This window comes from Eurypyga helias, unplaced genomic scaffold, assembly GCF_000690775.1.
Source record: "Eurypyga helias isolate BGI_N326 unplaced genomic scaffold, ASM69077v1 scaffold15699, whole genome shotgun sequence".
NCBI classification, from domain to species: Eukaryota; Metazoa; Chordata; class Aves; order Eurypygiformes; family Eurypygidae; genus Eurypyga; species Eurypyga helias.
In genome coordinates, this window is record NW_010270333.1 from 17727 (window position 1) to 43117 (window position 25391).

General features: G+C 41.2%; 1 protein-coding gene across 1 annotated transcript; it reads right to left on the reverse strand.

Annotated features, from left to right (window-relative positions):
• Nucleotides 1-2658: 2658 nt before the first annotated feature.
• On the reverse strand, nucleotides 2659-25010 carry TUBGCP6 (tubulin, gamma complex associated protein 6). Its single transcript, XM_010158413.1, has 25 exons — nucleotides 24264-25010; nucleotides 22872-23035; nucleotides 21135-21345; nucleotides 20452-20625; nucleotides 19287-19408; nucleotides 18886-18961; nucleotides 18271-18380; nucleotides 16778-16869; nucleotides 16541-16680; nucleotides 14743-14892; nucleotides 14423-14504; nucleotides 14257-14345; nucleotides 13957-14072; nucleotides 13305-13443; nucleotides 13100-13216; nucleotides 11544-12849; nucleotides 11108-11163; nucleotides 10660-10852; nucleotides 10219-10387; nucleotides 8526-8667; nucleotides 7225-7419; nucleotides 6818-6950; nucleotides 6369-6582; nucleotides 4748-4947; nucleotides 2659-2980 (listed from the first exon to the last, which is right to left on the reverse strand). Exons 1-25 carry the CDS (start codon nucleotides 25008-25010, stop codon nucleotides 2889-2891), a joined length of 5229 nt encoding a protein of 1742 aa, XP_010156715.1. The 3' UTR covers nucleotides 2659-2888.
• Nucleotides 25011-25391: the final 381 nt, after the last annotated feature.

Here is a 25391-nt window from a genome sequence, read left to right on the forward strand (position 1 = left end):
CTCAGGGTGATCCAGCTGTGCCCTCTCTTAGCCCCTTCAGCTCCGTCACACTGCTGGGGGAACTTAGGCAGCTCTGCTCCCCCCACCCCCCCAATTCAGCCTTACAGCTGCCCTGCGATGCACCGTGGCATACAAATGGGAAGGACGTGAGGGGTGGTGAGAAACTTCCAGACAGGCATGAGTACAAACTGCCCCTTCTTCTGTGCGTCATAACTCACCAGTCATGCAGTTTTTACAGCAAAAAACTAGGCAGAAATCCCAGGGGAAACGCCACACATCTGTGTCTGTATCCAAGGCATGCAGAACATCAGATTCTCTCCTCCCCTGCTGCTGTTTTGGCTGGGCAAGGACAGTGCCACAGCACTGCAGAGCTCCTGCTCTGCCTGCATGTTCAGGGAAACCCAGAGGTGAGATTTAATACCTTGTGCGTGTGTAAGCAGAAGCATTTTTAGTACACTAAGCTGACCTACAAAGCTTACCTCATTTTCTGTTCTGGAGTTGATATTTTTAGAAAACTACGTTGACTTTTTAATACAGTAGAACAACAGATAGTTGCATTGACACTTAAACAGCATCTGCTTCCATTTTTTCTTAAAAAAAAAAAAAAGCTGCACAAATTAGGAGGTGCCAGTGCCAAGGTGTGGATCTAAATTCTGATCTGTAGATGTTTCAGGACGACTTTCAGTTCACTGCACTCAAAACCTACTGTGCAGAAAAGCAGAGGGCTACTACCACCGTTTCTACACGGAAGTGCGTGTATAACACCACAAAGTTGACAATACACATCAGTTTTTCTAGTTTGAAGTCGTTCTTGGCATTTCCTAACTGCCCTTTCTAAACAAGCAGTATTTTCCAACGCAAAACTAGTTTTACTTTGTGCAGTGTCTGGGCAGGGTGGAGTTAACTTTTTCTTCAAAGCAGCCTGCACGGAGCTGTTGTGGATTTCCAGCTCAACCAGGGCAGATAACACAGCCGTGTTTTGGCTACTGCTTGCGCAGGGTCAAGGCTCTCTCTTCTTCTCACCCTGCGCTGGCCTAAGGGGTAGGCGAGAAGCTGGGAGGGGACACAGCAAACCTGAACTGGCCGAAGGGCTAGTCCATGCCATACAGCATCACGAGCAGCCATAAAAATAGGGTCGTGTTCTTCATTTACATACTTTTCTTCTTGTTTTCTCTTTTTCTGGACCTGTGTCTGTAAGGAAGCCAGTCGTCGCTGCAAGACTGCACCTGAAGGCCTAACTTCGCTGCTAGATTTGTCACTAGGTCCATCAAAAAGGCTGAATTTGGTAAAATGATCAGCATTACTGAGCTCAGTGTGACGGCGAAGCAAAGAAATCCAACAGCAGCATTTAAGCTGAATTGAAAAGATCACGGAACAGTTGAGGTTGGAACAGATCTCTGGAGATGACAGTCTAATCCAAGTCCTCACCAAAAAATCACCACTGTTGTAAATGCTGGAAAACTGGAAGCATGAAGATGGGTAAAAGGGATTAATAAAATAATAAAGCACTTTAAAAGGTTACATTTAAAGCGCTCTGTTCCAGGTCAGTTCAGTGTCTCTCACCAAGGGGGAGGGAGTAGGCTAGCACTGTAGCCATGGCAGGCATTGTGCAGCACGGCAGAAGGGGCCTTGCACTAGAGTGCAGCGGGGTGGTGACGGGCGGTACTCATGCCTTGCACTTCGGCAGTCTGATTGTTAGCTGTTGCTGATCTTGCTTTTCTTTCATCGTGGAGGACTCCTCTGGAAGCCAGTGGAGAAAAGGCTGCTCCTCTTGTGTCATGGTACCAGGGGTTTAATTTAGGTGCTCGCACTCACTTTTCCTCTCTTCCCTCTTTCTGCCCTCCCTTAGCTGCCTATGTTGATGGCAGCTGACTGCAGGTACGCAGCATGGTCTTCCTTCAGGTGTCACACGGGGTTCACAGGAAAGCTAAAAACTTCCTCTCTCTACAGTTAACACTGTAGTGCCAAGCTCCCAAACATCAGCTACTTGCTCTCTGTGGCTGACTGTACCATAGGATCTACAGGACAAGCGTACGACCTTGATGCAAGAAATGAGAAACCAGTAGTTCTGCTAAATTTAAAAATACATAAACAGTAAGTCACTCTGTTTAAGCAGTTTGATAATCTGTTTCTGGACTAGGCTGCTCTCTAGTGGGCACTGGGGCGCGAAGACAAGGCACCAGCCTGCAAGAGAAGGCAAGCTTGCTCACGCATACCGGGCCTTGGGAGTTCCGGGAGAGCAAGTCGGGGAGACAAACAGCTCTCCGCCTGTGCAGGCAACAGAAGAGCTCAGTCTGCAAGCCTCTTCCTCTTTCAGCCTCCTGCTCTGTAGGACAGAAGGAAACCAGTTAATATCATGCCCTCTTCCACTGTGACAGCCTTGAAGAAATTAGTTACCCTGTTTAGACTGAGAATTACTCGCAGTTTGAGAATAAACAACATCAACTAGGTGCGTGTGTCTGTCCGAACCCTTGTACCACATACTCTTCTCTAAACACTTTTAGAAAGCGTCTGTTAATTTATTATTTCACATACACATATTTACATGGGAGGAGATTCACAACACTGAAAATTCACCATTTACACATTCACAGATATACAGTGCTGCACCTGCTCCCGTTACGAGCAGGCACTCGGCTTCTCCACCTTGGCAGTAACGACAACATCAATTCTCAGCAGATCAAACAACCGGGAGGTGCGGTGGGTTTTAAGCAGCATCATCCTCTGGATGTGGTGGTTATATTCTTCAAGCTATTAGGTGGCACGTTATTTCACTGAAGAAAAATGCCTCTTGCATGGCATTATGCACAAGCGTTGATAAATCATAAGCGTGTAGGTTCATCTGTTTCTGTTTCACCATGCTATCAGTGACCCTTACCCTACAGAGCTCAGTTATCCTTGTAGTAGTTATTGAAGTTGATTCGCAGTAGAAAGTCCTCCAAATGTGGTTGGTATCCTTTATTTACAAGCTTTGTTACCACTAGAAGAAAAACAAAAAAATAAAATAAGCTTCAACTAAGATAAATATTCTGAAGTCAGCCTTGACAGTATCTATGCATTTTAATTAAAAAAAAAAAAAGCCTGAGGCAGGAATCTCAAGGCAACGGGAACAAATGTATATTTTTGCATAAGAAAGGTTCAGGTCTGGAATTACAAAGTACTTCAAACAAGATGCAAAAAGAAAGATTATGTGTCAGTTGTAAGTGAAACTGTGTAATTCTAATAAGGGAATGTGTTCTCAAGATGCTTTCACAGCGTGTTCTTATCGTTATTTCAACTGACCGGGAAGTGTGCTTAGGTCCTCTGGTGACCTCTGTGAGAGAAGCAGCTCTGCTGAAGTTTTCTTGAGCCAAGTCCATTGTGAGAGAGAAAACCAAAGAGAATTTCCTGGACAAACCCCCTCAAGCTCTATGAGCAAACTGACTGCTCTAAACATCCTTAATAACAAAGGAAAAAAGGCAACCAAAGCTCTCAGAGCTCACGAACATCCCATGCACTAGCATCAAGGGAATAAGCAAGCAGCAGTAACATGCAAGGAAGATGGGGAAGTGTAGAGTTAGAAGTTCGGGCCAAAGCCATTGAAGTCCAGACCCCCTTGTATCAGCTTTCAATGGATTCTGGATCGACCCGTGGTGGAAGAGAGCATTTTACGGTACGCGGTGACTGAAGGTACAGGTGGAGATGAACAAGTGCACGTCGGTTCCGTAGTGCTTGATAAAGAGGGTGTAAAGAACTAGCTCACTCAGCAAATTTCCTTACGGAATGGTTTATTAATCTCTGTCCATGAAGCAACCAAAGATCTCGTAGTATGGGCTTAGGCAGCTCCAAGAGGTGTTCTGACTTCCTGCAGAATTTGGAAGCAGCCATTCTAACTCATCCTGAAATATGTGTTTTTGGTCCTTTGACACCATTTTTGGACACCCTTAAAGAATAAAAAGGGCAGCTCATTTCCTGAAGAATATAGTCTGACTAGAAAATGTTCTAGAAAAACAGATCTCAGGAAAACAGTTGCACTTCCTTTGGAAATTAAGGGTTTTCTGGAAAAAAACCCAACAAACCAAACCCCACAAACCACCACTTTACTCAGGGGAAGGGTAAGTAACTTGCACTAGAAACACAAGCAAGATCTGAGAGAGAAATGGAGAGGGAAGACAATAGCCATTTCTTCACATTATAGGCTATGCTGAGAGTGAGAAGAATTTTTGTCATGTTAAAGGAAAGCACATCTGGCAAATGATCTGTGCAGCTGAAAAACACCTGCCTGGAGCACTGGATGTAAGCTCCACCCCGTGCTGGGAGGCTCTCTGAGCTTTAGCCCAACGCGGGAATCAGAATTTTGAAATCTCACAGCAATGGTGATGCTCAACGAACGCAGGCATGTCTAAAACTACTTCTAAGTGGTACCTAAGTATCTCTCACTGTGGCCAGTAAGAAGTTCCAGAACTCAATTGCAGTGACAAGAAAAAGGTAAGCACATACATATAGAGCTAAACACCAAATACTTATTTTGCAAATCAGCAAAAATTTATGGTCAGTTTTGGGGTATCTGTCAGATTTCTGGTGTGGACATTTTAATGGATGGAGATGCGGATCTTTGCAAACCACGACAATGCAGTTTTCATTTGGGCCCTACATTTTCTAACACACGCTAAGTGCACACATCTTCCTACACTTCCAAAACCTCTTAGTAATACTTTCAGTTGTCAGTTGACTTTTCCTTCATTCTAGGATTTATGCAATTTCTTACCTTTGAACAAGAAGTGGGAGTAATACTTGAAGGTATTGTACGACTGCTGCATCAGGCCAAAGTTGGGATGAACAGCCATTTGCTTCCCTGCATCAAAGCTCCACGACTGAGAGATCAGCTGGCTGCGGAACTTCAAAATAAGGCTGAAGATGCTGTGTATAATGTTCATCACAGGGGCTGCCTTCTCTGTCAACAAACCCCTAACAGAACAAAACCAACTTTAGAAGTGTGGCTGACATGATTTATTGGTTGTAGGAACCAAAATACAAAGGAGTGGCAATCCTTTAGGCTTCCTCTTTAACTGCTAAAAACCAAAATCCATACGACTGCAGCCAGTTGTAGCAGTGATTTTTAAAAAGGTGCCTAAACCTAATATAGTTTGCTTGCTCTTCCAAGAAACCAAAATTTACACTGGTGCATCTGATCTCTAGAACAACATTGCATTTGGAAAGGAGATTTAAAAACATTATCATGCTCTAAGCCTCTTGAACTTGAATCCCCTCCCATCCCATCCCCTGGTATCCAAACAGCAGCTTTAGGCAAGTCTTTTTCCTGACTAAAACTGAGAGAGAGACATGAAAGGGCAGATTTCTTTTCTTCTTCATAATTTCTGTTGTCACCTCTTCTCCCTCCATCTCCCCACTTTATCATTCCAGTGGATACGCTTCAAGAAGAAAAAAAATAAATCCTAGCTCCTCTCTTCTTACTCACACCACCCTTCTGCCTCATATACAGTAACCAAAGGGCTAAAAGCCTGCAATTCCTAAAAGACAAATGTCTCTTGCACTGCTCGTAAATCTGGAGAGAGGCATCAGGTCACATCCGTTCCTTCAAAATCCAGTCCTCATCACTGCACATAGGCACAAAGCTATATTCAACGTACATTTTGCAGTCACAGAATCACAGAATGTTTTGGGTTGGAAGGGACCTTAAAGATCATCTAGTTCCACCCCCCCTGCCATGGGCAGGGACACCTTCCACTAGACCAGGTTGCTCAAAGCCTCATCCAGCCTGGCCTGGCACACTTCCAGGGATGGGGCATCCACAGCTTCTCTGGGCAACCTGTTCCAGTGCCTCACCACCCTCTCCGTGAAGAATTTCCTCCTGATATCTAATCTAAACCTCCCCCCTTTCAGTTTAAACCCGTTACCCCTTGTCCTGTCACTACAGGCCCTTGTAAAAAGTCCCCTCCCAGCTTCCCTGTAGGCCCCCTTCAGCTAGGCTTACTTGTGCTTACACCACTCGTGCTGAATGAAACAGCACGCATTTACAATGGCTGGGACAAGGATGGGGTGAAAGAAAATCAGAACTGTGACAAGTGTGCCCTTAGTCTTCAGGTCAGAGCTGTCCTGAGTAGCCTCGAAGCTTGCAGAGGTGAAAAGGAGCTGGAGGCGACTCCAAGGAGTCTGGGGAAATGAAGAGGATGGGTAGCTGAGGAAAAGCATTGAAGCACACGGCACATTATGAGGTCTGAAGTTTGTTTCCTTTACATAAGACCACCTTCACGTGTAAAGACTACTTAGTGCCTAAGGTACAAGTCAGTTTTGCACAAATATGTTAGGCCAGACTGGCTGCTCCATTAACTTAAATATTTGAAGTGAAATTAAGTGTAGTGGCTTGCCTGAAGATTGCTTTGTTGAGGTATTCAGCGTGTGTTCTGTGAATCTCTTCCAGGTTGCCCACAGAAGAGAGCTTGTTTCCAAATTCACACCATGTAACATGAAGAATCTGATTAGCAATGTAACCTTGAATAACTTTCACAAAATGCTGCATTTCATGTTTATACAGCTGGAGTTGTCGAAACTGAACAGAATTTGATGCACGACTCACTAACGCTGAAAATAAAAAAAGAAATATATTATCAGCAGGACACACGGAGACTGTCTAAAAATCAGGATTTTTAAAGGAATGAAGGTTTCTGGTAGTAAAGTCTGTTTAAAATACCCAGGAAGTTTCTTTAAAAAACGGTGGCTTTTGAAGTTTGACATGACTGTTTATAAGCAATTGTCCAGCACAGGGTGCTAAAAGCATTTTAAACAGCACGCTCTCTAGTTCACTCCTTAGACTTACCAGTGCGTTTTAAGTGAAACCAAACGTCCTTGAGAGTCCACACCATGTGCTTCAGCTGAAGCAAAAAGGAGAAGATCTTGTTGTATTTATTCATGCAGCTCTCAGTGATGACAATGTTCAGAGGCCAGTCAACCTAAAAGGAGTAACAGTGTTGATGGTACTACATTTCTGTGTTAGAAATTACAAGAATATTTGAGACACAAGTATTTTGGGGACATAAAAATTAAGGTCTGTGTTTTAATCACGTAATGCAATGGACAGGCTAAGTAAATCCTGTCATTTCTATTACACAATTTTTTTACTCCATTCTTAAAGGCATTCCATTATTAAGAACACACTCGCCCTACCATGGCATGTAAGAACCATGGTATAATTGCAGTATTCTACCTTTCTCCATGCTTTCTTACCTTGTACCTTAGCTCTAAGCAACTCAGAGCATCAGGGGCATTGGGCTTGAACACCTCTGGAAGATACTTGAGGGCAAAAGAAAGATTGGAAGCAAGCTGGGTGTCACCGTGAAGACTGTACTGTAATGCTTTATTCAGGATGGAATTAAGAACCAGTGGATTCAGCAGTTCACCAGGTGTTTGTCCTGATCCAAGCTGGGGGAGGAAAAAAATTCCTAATTACACAGTATTAATAAAGAGTCTTGGCTCCTGAGCACAGGTGAATTAAAGCAGAATGTGGCAAAGTGGTGACTATCCTGCCTTGCCCCACCATTCCGATCGGAACCTTCTACCACAGGGATGCATGAACAGCAGAAGCAGCACCTCCTGAACCATGTACTGTTCACAGCACGAAGGTAATCTCATACCTGTTCTGATTTATTTCGATACGCTGGACTGTGTTTGCTGTGGTTCGGGAGCTGCTGCACATCTCTGCTGCAGGGAACACAGCCTTCAGGCTTTGGTGGGGCAGAACGCCCGCGAGAGGAGTGGCATTAGCTGTCTAACTCCAATCTGCCTACCTCATCAACTCAACACCCTCAGAGCTATTCAACCAGTCTAAATCCCCAGGTGCTTTCCTGGTTGGGTTTAAAGCATTCTTAGGATTCAGAGAAATGCATTAACGGTCCTACAGCCACGTGTCTGCACTGGCAAGCAGCTACATTAACTCAGGCTATGCCTCCTACCTCGCCGTCTTCCCCATGAACACAGATTCAGTCATGAAAACACTGTCTCAACAGAGAGCCCAGCACTATTTTCAGATGCCCTCCCCTCTGCTCTATAGGATCTCTGAGGTAAGAGCAGGTATTTTGCAACACAGGCCTTTCCACTGGATTTTAGCAAATGGCAACAGGCTCTTCCAGCCTTGCTGCCAGCAGACGGGAGGGGACAGAGCAACCGTTCTCACAGGAAGGAGTGAAACACCTTTCCACGACTGCTTATCTGTCAAAGTTAGACATGATCATCCTCAGTGTGCCTTCCACTCTCTCTATTGCTGGGATTAGCATGAGAAAATATTACTCTTCCTTGGGAATTCCTTGGGCATGGGCATCCCTTCTAAGCAAAGACCTTCTTTTGCCTCAGTCCTTACAATGTCAATAGAGTTCCTTGCTACAAGGTTCCTGACATGCCACAAAAGAGGGAAACAGCACAAGCCAGGATTCTAATTCACACCATTCCCTCATTCCCATCCAAATTAATCCAGAGGTATCAAGCAAAAGCAGACAACCCAAACCCAAGGATTAAGACAACAAAGCAAATACCTTCTCAAACAACAGGTCACTGAGTGACTGAGCAAACTCTCCATCTTCCATTAACAAGAAGTGCCTCAGTGCTTCAAAATGCTTCTCTACATTCAGTTCCACAAAGTAGTAATCAACTATTGCTTTGTTCACAAGAGAAACACTAAGAATAAAACCAAAAAAGAGGTATTATTCTCACAAGAAACTCCTTCCTTAGTGTTAATATTCAGCTGTGGCTGCATCAGATCAATGCCCCAGTACTTAACTCTCGAGACCCAAGAGAGGATGATATTCACATAAGCAAAAAAACAGGACGAAAAAAATCTTCATCCAGAATACACCCAAATTAAAACCTACCACTTCAGTAACTGGGTTTTGAACAGTACTGGGGAAGTATCTTAAGACTGGCTACATATAACGATCTCTAGAACATGCTGCTGGGCCTGGAGTGACATTTTATCAACAGCCTTCTGTCTCACCTCTGTCATCTACACAAACAGATGAAGAAAGAACACTAAATCCCTGAGCAGAATATCCCAATTGGTAAAGGTCCGACACTAGATACTGAGGGCGGATCTACACTACAGTTTGAAGTGTAGCGCAGGTATTCAAGCAAGCGTTAAATAATCACAGAATCATACAAAGGGGTTGGGTTGGAAGTTTGGGTTGGAAGGGACCTTAAAGATCATCTAGATTGCCCCAACCCAGGTGCAGGACCTTGCACTTGGCCTTGCTGAACTCCATGAGGTTGGCAGTGGCCCACGTCTCCAGCCTGTCCAGGTCCCTCTGGATGGCATCCCTTCCCTCCAGCGTGTAGCCTGTCTATCAGGGATAGGCTAATTCTGCCAGCACACAACTCGGGCTCACTGACTTTGCTTTGCTGAATACATGAATCTGCACACAGATCGTTCTGGTAGCCAATCTGGATGTTTAAAGCTAAGTTAGATCACTAGATCTTTCTACATTGCACCAATCTTTGCGTACAGCGTACTCAGAGTTAATAAATGGAAATCCAACCTTAGAAGAAAGAAGATTCCAAAAGAGGAAGCATTTCAATACATCTTTGAATAACTGTTTTCATGACAGCAGCTAATCTTATACATAATAACAAACTTTTCTTTAGCATGATATAGATATATATTAGTATATTTTATATATACTAATTTTAGATATGCTAATAAAATGGTCCAACATATATGTAAAAAAAATTCCAACAGTAACAAGAACAGCTCATATTAAACGTCAAAACAGCCCTGCAGCTGGAGTTCCCATAGAAACATAAAATACATCCTGATCAATATGCATGAGCTTTCACATATGCAAAATATTTTTTTCCCCTTATCTTTCACCTGCCAAATAAAAACTAGTACGAATAATACACCTTCTTTTTGAAAGAATAATAATGCCAGTGGTGTTGAAACCGCTGCTGCATAATCCACGACTCTGAGAGCAAACACTTCCCTCCAAGCCCTCGTCTTTCAAACAGACCTTCACATTTTTAATGTGCACAAAAAAATGTAAGTTTGTGTCACTATTTATAATGTAAATCTAAACTTTTTAGTTAGTAGTGGCCTATCCACTGAACCACTTCCAGGAGCAAAGAGAAAATTTATGAGAACAGATCTCTGTGAAACTCTTGTCTCAAAACAGAACTAATATAGATCATGATATTAATTGCTAAATTATGGATTCAGTATTTCTAACAAATACTCACTGAGATACAAGTGGAGCAGTAATAGAACGTTTCATCAGCACTGGCAGAGACAAGAGCTCACTCAGCTGTACAGCCGTTTCATCCGTTGCTGACTGCACCATGGGATCCACAGGAAAAGTGTACGATCTTGGTATCACATGATGCAAGAGATGAGAAACGGGCAGTTCTGCTAAATTTAAGAATACATAAATAGTGTGAGTTATTATATTTAAGCAATTTGATAATCTGTTTCTATTAATCTCTACAAACCCCTCTGGGTTAGAAAATCATAATGCGTCAAAATGTATTTCTCATCTTTGTGCCTAGAAGCAAATGGTTTGGCTACTGCAGTTCATAACACTGCTAATTTATGGGTAATCCAGGTATTTTCCTGGCACTCAGCTTTCTTCCTCCAGTTTACCACATCTTCTATTGACCTACTATTCCCACAGTTCAACTCACACATCAAATCATAACTATCTTGATATTTTTCAATACAATACTGATCCGATAAGGCTTTCAAATAAGCTTTTTCTTTCTTCTGTGTATCTTCCTCTCCCCCTTCCTCCTCCTTAGTCTTGGGAGCAGTAACTTCAGTAAATAAAGTTTCTCGAGGGTCTGTTTCTTGTCGAATTACTTTTTCAGGTTCTTCTTCCTAAAACAAAAAAATGGGCCAATTTAATGAGAGATGCTGGCTCTGTCTACTCACAGCCTAAGTGTTCTTACAGGTAACTTACAGGTTCCAACTGAGAATAAAAGAGCTCATCCATCTGTACTTTCCTGATGTATAAAAACAATATGGTATTACACTGATTACTAGATTAGGACAGAAAAGTATTACCTTAACTACCAGTGGGTTTAATCCTTCGAAGGAAAAGGAAGTCTTCTTGATAACTACTTTGTTTCTTACCTGCACGTTCTGGGAGGAATCTGTAGAAGGGTCCTTGTTGACCACACTTGCAATTACTGTAATGACAAGTAAATTAAAGACAGCATTTACTTAGACCTGCTTGTAATACTTAGTACCATGTTTCAGATGTGCTCCTGAAGTGCTTCAAAATCTTTCCACAGACTACCACAGAACAGGCCCTCCCCACAGTCCCGCCCTGGCAGTTTTATGCGATCACATGAGGTCCAGTTTCACAAAGTTTCAGACTAGAATTTTTCAATGCTCTGTTTCTTGTGTACAGGAGACAAGACTAAGCTCAGATTCTTTCCTCTGAATTCTAAGAGTGTCTGAAAAGTCGTGCAAGAAATTAAGGGGTAAGTACCCATTTTGAAATAGACACTTACAGTTACTTTCACGAGCCCTGAAATAAATGCTGACTGAATACATTCTATTTTACCTTCTTGTTTCTCTTCCATTATATTTTCCTTTTTGTCATCTTTGATATTAGCATCAAGAAGGACTGGGACACTGTCAGATGACTGTGACTGTGGTAAAGCCTCTTCCTTAATTTGTGATGTTTCTGCTTCCTTTCTGCTCCCGTCAGCAGGAGATAACTCTTTGCTGTACAGAAGTGTCTGAATGGTGGAGTCAGATGAAGGACCAGAAATGAGTTTACGATGAGGTATTGGATCATTTTCTGTAGATGGGGCCCACTTCCCTATCTGGATGCTGGACTGGGATGCATGACCAAATGGGCTCCAACGAGATTTCAAAGGCTCTGTATCTGAAACCAGTTCTCCAATTTTGATGTGAGACTGTGAAGCATGCCCATGGATGTTCCAACGAGGTCTGGCTGAGACCACCTCTGACACGTTTTCACCAATCTTGATACTGGCATCAGATGCATGACCGTGGATGTTCCATCGAGGCCTTGTAGGAGCTACATCTGACACATACTCTCCAACCTTAATATTGGCTTCCGAAGCATGTCCATGAATGTTCCACCTAGGCCTTGAGGGCTCTACCTCTGAAGCATATTCCCCAATTTTAATATGAGCTTCAGAAACATGCCCATGAATATTCCATCGGGGTCGTCTAGATTCAACTTCGGAAGTACAGCTGCTGATTTCTATGTGAGAGTCTGAAGAATGCCCATAAGGACTTGAACGTGGCTGGGACGTGTCCACATGAGGTACATATTCTCCCACTCTAATGTTGGCGTCAGATGCATGTCCATGAATATTCCACCGAGGCCTTCTGTACTCCCCATCAAATAAATTTTCTCCAGCTCTAATATGTCCCTGCCAAGCTGCAGATGGTCTGAGAACTGTATTAAAATCATACTCGTTTTGCTGATGCAGTGGTGCACTGCCTTCTCCTTCCAGCGCTCCTCCCAAGACAGGCTGATCTACTTGAGACGTTTCAGAAAGATCCGAGTTGATATTTCGTAATGCTTCATCCAGCAAAGATCCTTGTATGACCATGGCAAGAGGTTGTTCATCTTGTGGCTTTGATAAGAAATCATCTATACTCACAGTGGATTCAGGCAAGGAATCAGCACCACATAGAGGACTGCATGCTTTCTCTGAACTTTGGAGACTGCCTCCAGATTCTGTTGCTTTAGGCTGAAAGGGCTGATCATCGTTATTTGTCAGCTCCAGCACGGGCTGTGCTTTGTCAGCAGAAGGAGCATATTCCAGTCCAGGCTCAGAGTCGTTGCTGCCAGCTGTCTCATCAGAATGCAGAGGTTTCACAGGTGACACCTAAAAAATAAATAATTATTACACTGTATGTCTAGTCACATCATCAAGCTACTTATTAGGGCACCACTTTATTACATGCCAGATTTAAAATTTTCCAATTTTTCAGATGCACTACAGATAATATGATACCCACTCACCCTGCTGTTACAGTGAACCTCGTGTTTACGGCACTGAAACGGACTGTGACATGAGCTCCCTTGAGGGAATCATAGAACAGCAACCTGGAGTTTATGTAAGAAAATAAACTCACCAGTGAATGTGGATCTTTCACAACAGGATTTTTATCTAAAGCCAGCGGGCACTGATTATAAGGAATAATATCTAATTTTCTCCTGTAGTTTCCATCTGGAAGTTTTTCAAGCATTTCCTAGAAGTAAAAATGACAAAACCAAGAGTCTGAGAACCAAGTACTAAATTTTTCTAAATTACATTTCTTTGATCTTTTCAGAAGATACCTCGATGCGTTTTTGATCTTCTAACAGAAACTTCAGACGTGCTGTTTCCAACTTGTGTCGCTGGATTTTCCATAGGGCTCTTTGTTCCCTGCGGGCTGCATCATCAGAAAGTTTGCTGTAATGGTCAATTAATTCTTGCCTAGATGAAGGTAAAAATAAAGCTAAGTTACAGATTTTCACATACTGACTTTCCTCTTCCCTTCCAAAGAGTAAGACCTTTTAGCAATTCAGAACCGAAAAGCAATTTTTAAAAAGTGGAAGCCAGAGGCTTCAATCACAGAGAAGAAACAGGTGGAGAAAACAGAACTGTATTCTTAGTCAATATGTATTTCTATAACTATTCTTAGTAGGCCACTCATTTATATTTATATAATTTTCATATATTTATATTTTTAGATATAACAGAAGAAAGTGAAATACAATTGGATGCACAACAAGAACAATTCAAATAATTATCAATCGAACTCTGATTTTTACTTCTGCTTTGACATACATGTGACTCTTTTTGCTGTGGCCTCAGCTTTCAACTGTAAGATGTAGTTAAATTTTTTCCTGAAATTCTGATTGTAACAAATCTACTTTAATACTTCCGGAGGTCTTTATGATGGTGTTGGAGTACCTAAGCTTTGAGAGACGACTCGGAGACATTTACCTTGCCTTTTTTTCCAGTTCTTCTTCTAAAGCTTTCAGTCTTTTTTCTCTCTCTCTGAGTTCTCGGGCGTAGCTGAAATCATCATCAATCTCTTCTTGCTTTATGGCAAGGCGACGCTGCATAAATATTTAACACTTTTAAAAGCCACTCTCGATGCCAGCTGTAACACGCACGTCTGCGAGAAGGTCTCACTTGTACCCCAGGAGCTACTCATTCAACTTCAGTACAATAAATCAAGATACCCTTTCCATTATTTGACTAAGAAATAGAGTTGGCCTTTAGAAACACACAGAGAAATACCTCTTGGTCTTTTGCAAACTGCTCTTTCAGCTTCTGGAACTGTTCCCGCTTCTTTGCGTCCAAGGCCATTCGTTCCGACACTTGTCGATCTGTATTACAACGAAGGTATTGTCAGTTTGCATTAACAAAGCCACTAGAAAACACATGAAACACCACCACAACTTACCATTAATGGCTTTGAGCACTTTGCTAGCAGTTTCACGAGCATGAACGATTAATTCTTGTTTGGCTATTTCCATGCGCAAATCCTGAAAAAAGCAACCCAAATCACCTCATCTTACATATGAAAATGCCAACAAATGACAACACTCCACCTACACTTTGAAGAGTTATGTTAAGTTTGTTTGCTGTGATAACAATTCAGACAGCAACTGACCAATGAAAAAAATCTGACCATTAATACAAATTCTTTCAAAGTTATAACAAAAAGGAATATTAAAGAAAAATAATGCCAACAATACGGTCTTCATTCTTTCATTCATTTACCTTTTCCTCCTTGCTCATGGAACTGTACCGGGCAACTCTTTCCATTCGACCTACGTACACTGCACAATCTCTCTCTATTTCTTTGAGCTCCTCAAGTGAAAAAATAACTGAAATCCGGGGAACAGGTATATCTGACCAACATATATAATGCTGCAAAATGAGAAATTTCCTTTTAAATACATTTTTAAATTGTAAAACGTTACGCTGTGAACTCACATTATATTCTTTTTTAATTTAGCAATGCCTCATAATACTGAAACAAGCTTTCCCACAGGATCTGAAATTCGTTGCATCATCATCAGTTTTAACATTTATATCATTCAAAGTAGGAGACAGAGGTATAATGTTCCAGAACTTGGATCACAGGCTCCCAAGGTCCCCTCTTCCTGGCTAAATTGGAATCTAAATTCTGATACATACATTTACGCTAGTAATGCTCCAAATGTCTAAAATTTTGCTTTTCTGAATATCCAAATTAACTGAGGCTGAGTCACTCGGCGCTGAATGCATCTTTCCTATCAGAAGTTAAGGTTTGTCCATTTACATCCCCCCCAGATCCCCACTTGACAGGAACTGTCTGGAACGTAACTAACACACACCGACAGGTTAACTCTCAAAAATACAGCCAGTGTACATCACAGAGTACCTGTTCTCTCACCTAAGGATCTTAGGTCTTTGTGCTCCACCTCAACCCCCCTACATCTCTGGAGCTGTTCTACTCACTGCAGAAAACAGGTAAGTGAGCTTTAAAAGAAAAAGAAAAGCAGCACACAAGCACGCTCACACTGGATTCCTGTCTACTGGTAAAAGCCAGAAGATGGGATGCCCAGAGCTATGTTCCTGGGACTGCGTTAGCAAACAGGAAGAGCCAGCTCTTTAGAGAATTACCATGGGAAGGGATGAAATGTGACTGGCACTCTCAGACCGATGGAAGATGATTGACCCTGGGTGCCCCACATCCTGGGGGAATGGTCTGTTAAGATACTGTGTTAGTGACCGATACAGCCGTGATTATAATGGAACTGATGGCTGACAGTGTGTTATACAAAGCCCAGGACCGCTGGCACACCTGAGTCATGGTTTGAGACCGCTCATCAGAGCGGACTCAGGAGAACTAGCAGAGTCATCTCACTTGGGATTTAGGCTTATTCCTAGAATGTGGTATCAGATCGCTGACGCTGAGCTGCTCAGCTCTGTCAAGACAGGGCAGCTCTGTCTTAAAAAGAGAGAATAGTAGTTACTTGGGAAGGAGTGCCTACAGACTCCCGACACCTCTGTGGCTGTTTCACTGTGAAACATATACAGAGAAGACACAAAGTAGCTTAACATGTTTTTCTTATCAAGGACAAGACTCGTTCTGCAAAATATGAATGAAGAGAACTATTTAAGCACTCCTTGGAAATGGAGTGACAGAGCCAAAATACAAGAGCTACACAGGACTGAGTCAAGGCCTGGTAAGTGAGGCAACTTTGAATTAAATAACAGTAGTGCGAGTTGTGTGAAAAATGGAAGGCACTTGCTTGGAAGCCTAAAACCTTTCTGCTTTCAGTATAAAGAAAAATAAGCAATACAGCATGTGCACTGGATACAATACATTTGATGCTGCTAAAATTCCGTATTTCTGTGCTGAGGTGTTAACAAGCAGAGTGGATAACCAGCTCACAAGTACCTGAGAGCAAGTAATCGCCTTTCATGAATCAACATCCTACCTAGGCAGTAACAGCTAAAAACCTAGAAACCTGCCCTAAAGAGACATCATTTTCTCAACATAATAGGAAGTAACCAAAGCAAAACTTACCCTAGGACAGCACAATTTCAGCAAGTTTATGGTTTTCCCGCATATGTACACATCATTAGCAATATGCTTAAGAAATACAGGGACACAGTCTTCTACTTCTTTTGAAATCAAAACATAACCATGAGTCCAGTAATGTTTATCTACATATCAAACAAAAAGATGAAAGTATGTATTTTTAATGATTTAATTAACAGCACAAATTATGTAAGAGAGAAATGCTCCATATACATACTGTACCTCTGAAACAAAGATAATCCTCATTCACCTGGATCATAAATTCTCCATATACATCTCTAAATACACCACTGTATACCCAGTCATAGATAAATCTAAAAGAAATACAATTGTACAATATGAAAAAAAATCAATCCTCTCGTCTTCTCACCTTTATTATAACCAAACAGTAAGTATATTCTTTAAAACAACAAAACACACAAGCTATAGGCAGGATAAACCCCAGCAATTAAGTGCCATCATACTGATATTCAAAGATACAGGATTATGTCTCTGCGGTTTTCTTAAAAGAAACCATCTTTATATAGAACATTTCAGTGATAGTTAAGATGAAGGAACACTGCCTTAATTAAAAAAATATTTTTATTTCAGTATATTAATTTGCTAAGTATATATTAAAAATTTCTACAGATCTTTGCACATCAAAGCCATAGGGAGAGATAAAAGCAGGAAAGATTTATCTGATAGAGAGGTAGCTTTAGCAAGGAGAAACTAAAAGGCTATAAACCAAAGACGCAGTATCAAGCATGTTTTCCCCGGGCCCAGAGCCATTTTTAATACACATACAATAATGACAACTACTGTTCTGGAATATTTATTCGTAGTTATTTATTCACACTTTTTCTTATTTCCTCTAGGTGAAAGCAAACTTCTGAGGAAATAAAAAACATACAATTATCTGAAACTACAGATAAAAAGGCTCAGAGCACCTTGAAGCTAATCCTTTCATTTCTGGCTAGTTGCAATACTAACACCCAAGAAAGGGGACCATGGGAGGAATCTTGCATTTAGAGCATTTTGACAGATTTTGGTTCTCTCTGTCTAGTATCATTAAATCTACTAAGTATCATTGTAAACTGATGATGGACTATAACTATAAACACTATAAATAGCTATTTACAAAGTCTAATGTCTCTTCAGAAGTCTATAACAATTTCTAAATTTATGTGCGCTCCTTAACAAAAACTCTTGCAATCCAAGGAACTCTACTTACTACTGCTAGTCAGTTACATCTATTTAATGAACAACAGTTTTTATTTTTTTTTAATTTTTGCTTACTGAAAGTGCACAAGAGAAAGGCAGTGGAAATAAGCATGAACTTTCCCAGTCTGTGCAACATGAAGAGAAACCTGTTAGTTGCCAATTTCAGGATTTTACTACAGGTATGATAAATTAAAAAAGAAGTTTATCTGAGTCTTATATTCCAGTATGAATTTCCAGGACCAGCACCAAGAAAGAAGTCTTATTTACATGTATTTATTTACTAACCTAGTCACACATAAAACCTGAATGCTGTCACTGAGCTGGCAAAGAGAGGGAAAGAAGGATCCAGCAAAATGAATTAATTTTTCTATGTATTTTGCAGATACAGCCACACTCTTGTATTCTCTCTGAAAATGTTAAAAAGCCATTCTTACATCAGCAGAGTTACTCACCAGATTACTAATTCAGAACTACTCGTAAACACAGTTAGGCAGAGAACAGTATGGACGCACCTGGTGTATGGTTCACAGCTCGTCTTCAGCAAAGACAGAAGAACTGGATAATGCTCATTGCTACAGTTGTTGAGAGCCTCTTTGTACAGATATGAAAGCAATTTAACACCCTAAAAAAAAAATTGAAAAATATTCTAATATTAGGCAACAAGCTTCACTACAACTTTAATAGCAAAAGACTAATAAATGCACAGCTTTACATGTTTCACTAGACACAGAAGGCAGGATCCACCTCACTTCCCCCAGCTATCTGCAGTTCAGGTCACTGTGTCTGAGCTAGTTACCCCAGGGATCACCTTACAGTCACTGGAAGGAAACACGTATGTTCAGAGTTGGATTCATTTGACTTGCTACAAGCATCTCCTTTAGAATTAAATTAAATGCACTCTAAGGCCTATTTTGAGTTCTTTGTTTACTTTAGAAATTGAAAACACAGAACAAAATTCAAAATTCTAAAATACCTGGAGAAAGGATCACAGCATTCTAACCAGAGGTCCAAGGTCATCTCTCTGCTAGCAGAGACCAACACTAAATATTTTATGTAAAATCCTACCCAATTTTGAAAAGTATTAACACTGTAATCCAAACCAAATGTAAAAACCATCAAATTCTCACCGTAGGAAATGAAGCACCAGCTCCACCACTGATCCCCAGCGCTGTTGTTCCTATGCCACAAAGTTCAGCTAAATACCTAAAAAACAGTATTAAAACTTAGGTAACAATTTCCACCAGAAATCTCTGAGATCATCGTGACACAACTTTGCTGAAGTCGAGTATCATACAACCACCCTACTGTTTCAGCTGAATGACAAGATTAACAAAGAAACTGAATAGAGACCTTACATGTTTTCTCTAGAATCTTCTGGATATAAAGGAATCTTTCTGTTAAAATAGAGGAAAAATACTGAAAGACTACATAATGCCTGTGTAATACTGCCTCTTTCAGTATATATGAAGAAATAGATTGGGGTTTTTTCTGCTATGAAAAGCTTAAATATTTAATATCATTCTCTTACCTCAACTGACGACCTAATTTTCTGAAGAGAAAGCTGATTGTTAGAAGACTTAAAGTAGGAGGTGTTGACAAAACACAGGCTCGGTAATATTGAAGATACTTTCTCAGCCCACTTGTGTATGCCTAGTATCAACAGAAAATATTTAAAGCCTTACTGTTAAAGCTGTTAATAGTCCATCTATGTCTCACATCAATTGCATCAGCATGAAAACAAGCCTTTTACTAAAATAATTTGCCTGTGCGGGTAAGAAGGAGCTGCATACAGAAATAAGGGGAAAGCAAGGGTCCATGCAACGTCAGACATCAACATCGGCCGGATGACTCCTCACACCCCTCACACACCCAGTGCACGGAGCCTGTACCCACGCACAGTATAATAAAGCATCTTGGTTCAGCTTTTTTGAATTGCCCTTTGAGGAGCTTCTTGTTCTCTAACAGCTATAATATGAAACCAGTGACACCAGTTTCCTTACTTTCATGCCCAAACTGGATACTAGAAAAAAACCTCATCTAAAACTTTCTAACAAAGACAAGGAGAGAGATCTTCTTATTCAATTTCTATTAATGTTACTGTAAATCAAATATTCAGAAGAAATGCATTTTCGTAACCAATCCTAACTTAATTCCATGCATTAGAAAGAGATGAAATCACCTGATCTTATGCAGTGTATGTAGAGTTCAGCATAATACACAGAGGACTGGCAGGGAAAATTTGTGATTCATATGGAACTAAGTCAAAGTAATCAAAACTATTAAATCTAATCTTTTTCTATTTAATTTTTTAAAAAGTATCATATATACATACTGTATTAAGAAAGTTATTGAATTCTAATTTTATACATCTTAATGTATAAATATGAAATGTTTTTAAAACATCTAAAAACGGAATTCCCTTCGTCCTCAGCAGAACCACATGACTAAAAAAAATCACACTTCAGGTAATGAAGACCGTTTGTCATGTGTTCCAGTGCAAGCAAGCCCTAAGGGCAGAGAGCTGTGATTTAAACACGGTGGCACTGTTCACTGCTGACCTGGGATGAGCAATACACTTAAAATGCTCTGCAGTTAGAATGCAGACACTCCAGTTTTACACAAAATCAAGGTTACCTTCCCTACCAGAGAGAATCCACCCATTCAATCTAGATTATTTAATACAATCGTTTTACCTGAAACACCAGTCCTTTGCTGTATGAAGAATCTAAAACTGGCTGAAGAGAAAAACGACTCAGCCGCGTGTAATAGGTTCCATACTCTGCAACTTCTAAAAGTAGGTTGTGCATTGCCTCTGGTGAAGTTCCAGATACATACACCCCCTCTTTTATCACAAATGTCTGAGCAGCCTAAAAGGATATAGAGAGGGGGGAAAAAAGGCAGATTCAGATATTTCATAGCTGTATTCTAATTTAAAATAGCAATCACTGACACACAAAAATAACAGCAGACTAATTTTCAGTTTAGATACTCTGAGACTATATAGCCAGGGCAGTGTGAGAAACATATTAAAACTTGTAGCAGAATTCAGGAGTATGAATGGTATTTTCAAACATACAGAGTAAGACTCATTATCTAATTCCTTAAAGAAAATCCAATTTACAGAATTATTAACACATCTATTTTCAAGTATTCATACACCTATTTTCACTTGGAGGACTACAAATACTCTTAGCCTATTGCAATAACACCATTATTGCAATATATGAATGCTGCCTTATTGCCATTAGGTCACATTCAACTTTTTAACAGTATCCACAACTGCAAGATCTGAAAAGAAATAAACGTATTGAAGAGGAAACCGCTACAAAGAAAAAAAAAGACGTGACTAAGAATGGCAGTTAGAAATCTTCCATACCTGGTTGAGTGAAAATGTAGTGGATACCACACCAATGAGGACATTCAAGACATCCTTGACCAGTTCAGGTTCCTTCATTAGCACCAGCTGTGGAAGCTGAAGTACAGTGTTACTGAACAGCTGCAGTTCCCCTTCTCGAAGTTTGTAAAATCTGTCAAAAGCTTCTCTCCCAGCTTCAGTAAGGTATGGTTCTTCTTTTTTACCAGGTGGGCTGTGTCAGAGTAAACAGAACATTACAAGGTGACTACACGAAAAGGAGGAAATCTATCTCCAGAAAAAACACCCCAGGCATTTCAGAAGTGTACACAGCCCGTATTGACTGGGAAACAGCTACTAGTAATACACCACCTTTTCAAGGGAATGCACATGCAGTCAAGGAAACAGCAGCCCAAATGCAGTACAGCAAAGAAATAGGTACATAATTTGAACATCAGTTCAGACAAGAACATTGCCAGAGAATTACCACCTTCTTTTGTGGCCTTCCCCGACACGGTTTTCAGATTAAGAAAATGAGGTCAATGTCTACCAGACTTCCAGGGTCCATGTATTGCTAATATTCAAATATGTTAATGAGCAATATGCTCAAAATGCTGTAATGACTTGTATTAACACCTTCCAGCTCTTCCCAGTGAGGATTACTATCTCCTCCAAAACAACTTCTCCTTCTGATTCTTTCAAAAACTCTGAATTCTAGTAGCTTGTATTACATGAAAGCTGTCATATGTATGGTCTATATGTGACTCTAAGATCCATACAGTCTAAATGGTAGGAAGAAAAACTGTCTTGTACTAGGAACAAAGCTCGAGTGTGCTACAGTGCCTTTGAAAAATCAGATCAGGGAAATTGTTTCGGAGCTTCTCAGGCCCAGAGATTAGAACACTGTATAACACTGCAACAGAATCATGGAATAACAGAATGGTTTGGGTTGGAAGGGACCTTAAAGACCATCTAGTTCCAACCCCCCCTGCCATGGGCAGGGACACCTTCCACTAGACCAGGTTGCTCAAAGCCTCATCCAGCCTGGCCTTAAAACATCACTAATATTACATTCATTAATATTACAGAAAACATACAGAGCAAAGTTTCTCCCAGAATCAGGCACACCACAGTCTATCAGGAATGTTAAGGAAGATACCTGCCTTTTTATTTTGTCTTCCATTTTAGGGAAGCTAGAAAGCTTTAACAGGGCTATATAGAGCCTTCTCTGAGGAGATGCATCTTCCAGTCCACAGCCAAAAGAACTACAAGTCTAACTACACCATCAAGAAATCCATTATAGTAACTTCTGGTTTGGTTACAGACAAGGAAAAGGAATATACTACAGCACTGGGAAATGTAGGTTTAATTATTCTAGTGCTCTACAACTACCATTTTCTCTTTTGAACTGAAAATACGGAATCGTTTTAGACTGAGATGTATTGCATAGTGCATAACAAGTCAGGTTAGTTAGAAAAACGTTGCATCTCAATCAGTGAGCATTCCCATAATCCCTTCAGTGTCTTTGACAAAGATGATTTTGTTTAATCTCTTCCTATGAAACAGCTGCAACCTCAGAACTGGTTTAAGATGCATGACCTTTATTCCTTTCTCAATCATTAATGCAGTATACTGAATTCCATCAATTAAATATGCAGATCTCACTATTTATAGTGAGGTCATTTGGAACCAAGATGAAATGCTCCTTCATACATTTGCATATGATGCACAGTAAGTTTGCCAGTAACATCAGACACATACTATCCGATTCTTTCCCAACATCTTCGTTTGCTGGGTCCGTATGTAAGGACTGCATCCCATAAGTCTATGTCTGGAGTCATGCTCGGCTCTGACTGAGAATCAGGAGTCAGATTGGATGCTGACTGGAATCCCTCATCTTCTGACTGGTCTATACTTTGGGGAACCTGTCAGAGAGAGTTCAAATGTTACACATGAAAACATCTGACTGAAGAAACACATGCCAATAAAGATGTCCTGCTATCGCTCGTGACCAAGTGACTCTACATAACTCAATCTGTCATCCACCCTCCCTTTGCACCTATTTTAAGTTTTTCCTGTAAGCGCTCTTTTCATTTGGTAAGTCTCTATGGGTATTAATGCCTATACATAAAACAACAATCGCCATCAAAACAAGATTATTCATATGCAGAAAATCTGCAGGTGTCCAAACAGCACATATCCCACATCCCCAACTCCCACACAACAGGAGTTGTATGTGTCATCAACTCAATCTTAGTAAAAGACAATCACACCCACATAAAAAGTAGCACGTTCTTCAAGAAATCGAAGATTTTCCAGTCTGATGGAAAGAGGACAGCACTTACTCAAAAAGGTTCTGCCTCCACTCAGTTACAACTTACGTCCCTGTGTGCACACTGAATGGCACAGGGCTTTGCTTTTTTAATGTGGCTGCCTTCAAGTTTCAATGAAGACCCTGGGCTAGGGGAATTGGAAGAGATATCTACATGTTCAGTACAGGGAACAAAATGAAGGGGAAGGGAGACCTAACAAGTTTATCTAGTACCTCTATGAGAATAAAACATAGCAAAAATAAACAGAATGGAGAGCAAAAGGGGAAAAAAAAGGGATACAGTAGAAGCTGCAGACACTGAAAAGGTAAAAGGACTGTGGGAACTAGGCATTTCAATGAAATATAGTAACTGACAAAAATGTTTAAGATACAAGAAGCCAGGAAGAAAATACAAGTTAGGTAATATAATCTGAACAGCAGAACACATACACTCAGACAGGAAAGCTTATGCAGTCAGGCCGAGCAGTAACAAGTAAGCAAAACCACAAAGAATGTCAATATACAAAGCAGGCAAAAATGCACGCAAAAGATCACTAGGTGGGGAAGGCACAGATAGAGCTGATAGCTTAACTTCATAAAGCCTGTGGCCACATGATGGGTTTTAGAAAGTTACAGGACAAGACCAAGGTTTTTGTTACCCTACATCTCTGCATCCAAAAAGCTTATCTGGTTCTCAACAAAGGATCCCTGCCTCACCTTAAATTCCAACACTGTCACGCATCTATTACAAATTAAACGACTGCCTGTATTTTAAACTATGGTTTCAAAGTGGCATATTGAAAGCATGCATACGCTTAAGTCCAAAACAAATGATACCATACTTTAATTGCAAGTCCAGACAAATCTGCATTGTCAGGCACTGGTGGTAAATCCAACTTGATGTCCATATCATACGTACGGCTATGGACAAGAGCCCCGAAGAGCGAGACACGCGTTTCTTTCTCAAACTTGTCACCGGCAGGATAGACCTGGGAGAACAAGCCTATGGCAGGGAGTCCCGTGCCAGGCGCAGCCTCCATTATCTGAAGTGTCTTTTGAATTGTGTCGTTGAACTGACATTCTTCGTTCGTTATCAGAGACTGTATATCAGCTTCAAATACGCTCACGTCGTAATAATCGTACCCCTGATATCTGACATTTCTCCCAACGTATTTGTTGTTCTGAAAATAGTCCTTTTTTTGCGGTACAAGCTGAGGAGGGCCTGTTCCAGCAAGCTGTACTAAGAGATCCAAGACAGAATTAACTTCAGTAAATGGTAGGCATTCAGCTGTTTCCAGTTCCTCCACAAGATTCTCCAGCCTATCCGCCTGAGCACCTAGGCCACCAACTCTCAAGTTGAAAGACAGCATCAAAATCTTGTTTTTCACCGGAAGCCTGGAAACGTTTGACTGCAGCTTATGAGCCTCGTCTTGAAAAAGGTTAACAAACAGGGCATTGTAAGCAACCCTTTTCAGACTCTGCTTAGCCCTTCTCTTGCTGATCTGCTGCCTGCCCAGGTGGACCTTCCAAGGCAAACCGGTCAGGTGTGCCTCACAGAGGTTGTTGAACAACTGCGTGATGCTCTCCATTTCGAAGCAAACTGTCAGGTTACAGCAGCTGCGGTCGGTGTCTCCGGTTTCATGCGAAGACCTGCAAAGCATCAGGAAAAGGGAGAAACGCTAGTACTGTGAGAAGCTGGCGAGTGGGCCTTAGAAGTGAGACAGCCCAAAACGAGGGAGAAGAAAACCGACCGAGCACATATTTAGGACGCGAGCTATAAAAAGAACGCCGTGACTCGGATCACAAGCGGAGCGATGCTGGTGCAACGCCCGGCAGACGGACACGGCACAGAGCAGCCTGTCCTGCTGTAACGCGGGATTCACGCGGGAACAGCTTCTCCCGGGAGGCACCCGCCGCCTCGCAGAGAGCTGGGGGTGGTGCCGGGCAGCGCGGGGCTGGCCTGCACAACC